The sequence below is a fragment of the Pteronotus mesoamericanus genome, unplaced genomic scaffold (assembly GCF_021234165.1).
Source record: "Pteronotus mesoamericanus isolate MK-2021 breed Mesoamerican mustached bat unplaced genomic scaffold, CSHL_Meso_final contig_84, whole genome shotgun sequence".
In the NCBI taxonomy this organism is placed as follows: domain Eukaryota; kingdom Metazoa; phylum Chordata; class Mammalia; order Chiroptera; family Mormoopidae; genus Pteronotus; species Pteronotus mesoamericanus.
In genome coordinates, this window is record NW_026555267.1 from 621,909 (window position 1) to 625,732 (window position 3,824).

The 3,824-nt window shown below is 58.6% G+C and overlaps 1 protein-coding gene across 1 annotated transcript; it reads right to left on the reverse strand.

The window, feature by feature from the left end:
• On the reverse strand, window positions 1–3,359 carry HOXB9 (homeobox B9). Its single transcript, XM_054585512.1, has 2 exons — window positions 2,843–3,359; window positions 1–236 (listed from the first exon to the last, which is right to left on the reverse strand). The coding sequence occupies exons 1-2, from the start codon at window positions 3,357–3,359 to the stop codon at window positions 1–3; spliced, it is 753 nt and encodes a 250-aa protein (XP_054441487.1).
• Between the last annotated feature and the right edge of the window lie 465 nt (window positions 3,360–3,824).

The window sequence follows — 3,824 nt, forward strand, 5'->3', positions numbered from 1 at the left end:
TTACTCTTTGCCCTGTTCCTTATTCATTTTCTTCATTTTCATCCGACGGTTCTGAAACCAGATTTTGACTTGTCTCTCACTCAGATTGAGGAGTCTGGCCACTTCGTGCCTACGGTCCCTGGTGAGGTACATATTGAACAGAAACTCCTTCTCTAGCTCCAGCGTCTGGTATTTGGTGTAGGGACAGCGCTTTTTCCGGGAAGAGCGAGCGTGCAGCCAGTTGGCAGAAGGGTTGGCTGAAAGAGAAGCAGCGATAGAATCAAAAGAAAGGAAGAGGGGGATGAAGGGCCCTCCAGTTCTCCTTCCAAGAGGGCACACCCCTGGTTTCCACTTCCCATCTTGCATTCGAGAAAGGGGCACCTGGGCCTTCAAGTTCCCAGGAGGGGTCCCAGCAATGGGCCATGAGTTGCTATGGACATCTCCAGGTGAGAGGTTTTCTGGACAGCAGGGAGCCGACCATGTGCCAGGCTGCTCAGCACTTCCAAAGCTTTGCCTGCCTCAGGTCCTCTGTCAGTCTCTTCCTACACTTGTGTCCAAAATGGTTAGGACTCAGGTCAGAGCTCAGCATGGAGCGAGGGGTGGCTAACCTGGAGGGCCCTGGCTCTGGGTCTGGGAGGCGAGGGAAGGGTGGGGCTGGGGCAGAGCAGCTTCTCTTCAGCCACAGCCAAGAGACCTCTCCGCCCTTCAGTTCAGTCCCAGAACACTGTGCTTTGGTCACAAGCTCGAGTCTCTTGGCCACATGGCAGCAGGCATGTGTGTCTGTGTAGACATCTCACCCCCCACCACCGCACACCACAAACATGGGTCCACACTTAAGAGACACAAACATCCAGCACACTCCAACTCACAAGGACCCCAATTGCAACCATTTATCACCTCCAGCTTGTGGACAAGGGAGTGCCAGGGGCTCACAGATAACTTATGGTTGCAACAGTCTTTTCTTTTCCGCTCCTGCTCAGCTCACAGTTTGGTTAAAGCAAGTTCAGGGATATTGGGAAGCGAGATTGTTCCAGTGCCATTGTGGGGAGCCATGGCTAATGTGGGGGCAACAGAAAGCCATTCACAGCACACCTAACTCCAACTGGCTCCATGTGGTGAAGGGGAACAGAGAAAAGGGTAATTGAGTAGAGGTGGGGGGGGAGAGGAAATAAAAATATGTACAGGCTTCTCTTCTCCTTACTTTCTCTCTTCCTACCCTGGAACTCGGAAAAGTTGCCAAATAAAGCAGAGCTATTAAAAATAATAGCCACCCTCTGCTAGATTCCTTCTCTCCAAATAAAAAAAAAAGCACTGAATATATTATTTTAAAAATAATCTGGTTCATCCTACACTAAGTACCATGTCTCACCAAATTGCAGCGCTATTTCCTTAATGTGATTGCCTGCGATGGGACCCACATTCGCATTAAATATGAAAGAGGAAAAAAAACTGTTAATAATTGATTCTAACCAAACTGCTGCCTTGCAATAATGGGTTTTCCAGGCAGTTTGGGGTTTGGGGGATGAGGGGGTCTGTTTGGGTGTGAGCAGGGAGGGTTTGGGAAGAATCAGTGTTATACTCAAATGCCAGCTCTTATTATTCACCCTGGCTGGTGGGACCCCACGGGGACCTCAGGGGATTGGGGCAGCAGGGACGCCCCAAAGGGCCTGTGCGCCACTCTGTTGGTGGGCAGCCTGGCCAGGCAAGCAGAGAGTAAAAACATCTGATCCCCACTCTCCAAGAAGAGTAAGTATGAAGTGAGGACTTGTCCCCAAAAGCCTGAGGGTTACTGGTTGCGGTTAAGAGCCCCTAACCAATGTGCTCTTTTCAACCTTGAAAACAAAAATAGACGAGACTCACCACCACCACCCTCAGCCAGTAGCACCTCCAGGAAATCAGCCAGACCTGGGTTCCTGGCGGAGGTACTTATGGGGGAGTGGGAGATGATGAGAAACTACCATCGGAGGGTACCGTTCTCCACCTCTCCGCAAGCCCCTTTCCCCCATCCTTCTTCTCCCCAGGGTCCCTTTGGGATCCCTCCTTCTCCCCTCTGGCGGTCGGCCCCAAAGTTCGGAAGCGATTCCCGACTCCCTGCGAGGCGGACAGCACCGGCTGGGGCTAGGGAGCCCCGTGGAGAGCAGCGGGGAGCTGCAGAAAAGGAAGCCGCAGCCCAGGAGTGGATGCCAAGGAGGGGAGGAGGAGGCCGAGGGAAGGCTCCGGGGAGGGGCCGGCGCATCCGGGGAGGGGGCTCAGTCACCGGTTCCTGGGCTTCCCCGCCCCTCCGGGCGCCGGCTGCAGACCCGAAGCCGCTACTGCGCGAGATCTGCTAGGCTCAATCCTCCGCCAAGCTGTTGCATCGCAAATAAAATCCTAATGAGCCCCCTCCCACTTCCCCTTGGCCGGCTTTTACGGTCTGCGCGTGGCGCGGGGAGCTCTGCCAGCCGCGCGGGCCCGGGCAGCCCCGTGCGCTCCCGCCCTTGCCCGCGCGGGCACTCCGCCTCGCTGGCTGCCTCCCCGGCCCCGCCGGCTCCTCTCCCGGCCGGCCATCGCCAGCCTCTTCCCGAGCTCTCAGCCAGGTCTCCGGGAGTGTGGGGGAAGGGAGGCCCAGAGAGCAGCGAGTCGTTCCCTGCGCCCCAGTTCCCTCCAGGACTTGGCGTAGTGGGGGCGTCGCTCCTCGCGCGGCCGCGGGCTCCCTTCGGGGCACCCAGCTTGCTTCCTTCCTTCCGCCCTCTTCCCTCCTCCCCGCTCGCTCCCCGGCCACCGCCGCGGTTTCCCTTCACATTGTCCGCAGTTTATTGCCTCTGCCCTCCCCTCCCCCTCGCCTGGCCTTCGGCCTGGGTATTCCTCACTTTTTATAACTTACTTTGATCCGGCCTCTCTTTGTCCTCGCTTCCTTCGCAAATTTTATTGTCCCCGTAGCTGGGTCTTTGATTAGACAGGACGGCCTCCCTGCCCGCCGAAGTTTCCAAACTGTACTCGGGCGTGCCCTGTTTGAGCAGCTCCCCCGGCGCGCCCAGCAGCGGCTCCGCCTTCACCGCCGCCGGGCCCTGCCCCGGAGCCGCTTCGCCGCGCGGCGCCGGCTCCAGCCAGGTGCGGAGGTACCTGCTCTCAGCCGGCGGGACGCCCTGGGGCTGGATGTAGGGGTGGTAGACGGACGGCAGGCTTCCGGACGCGTGCGGGCTCAGCGGCGCCCAGGAGGCGCCGAACACCGGCGCTTTGGGCTGGAAGCTGCACGAGGGGAACTCCAGGTGCTCCGCGTGGCCCGGCTGCCGGGGGCTCGCGTACTGGCCGGAAGGAAACTTGGCTGGAGGCGCGTCCTCACTCTCGTGACTTATGATCGAGTCGACATAATAGCTGCTAAGCGTCCCAGAAATGGACATTCTCAGACATTATCCGGGCGCTCGCAGGGGGAAGGGAAGCGCTCGCGCGGCGGCGCCCAAGCAGGGAGAGGTGGCACCCAAACCGGTGTGAGGGCTTTCGGACGCGACCCCCCCAGCCCCCCACCCTCCCACCCCCACCCCCTGCTCAACTTCTCAGCCAACAAAGTACAGTGGAGCAGCCCGGCTCAGCGCTCCTTGCAAAATGATTGGTCAAAGTTTTTCCGACTGCCTGATAAAGCGTCAGCTCCGACATAAATCAATCCGGCTAGGGGGCTGCGCTCTCTCTGTCATCCGTCCGCACCGCATTCCATATCGAGGATGGATTGTTTTATGCTGATGCAATGTGCTATCACGTCAGGGCTCGGGCGGCCACGTAACCTCAGCCCGAGCAGCCGGCCTCCCGGTCCCCCCGCCTTTTGCAGGAAGGGGGGCTAGTTCTCGACGTGGGGCGGCGGGGGCGGAGGA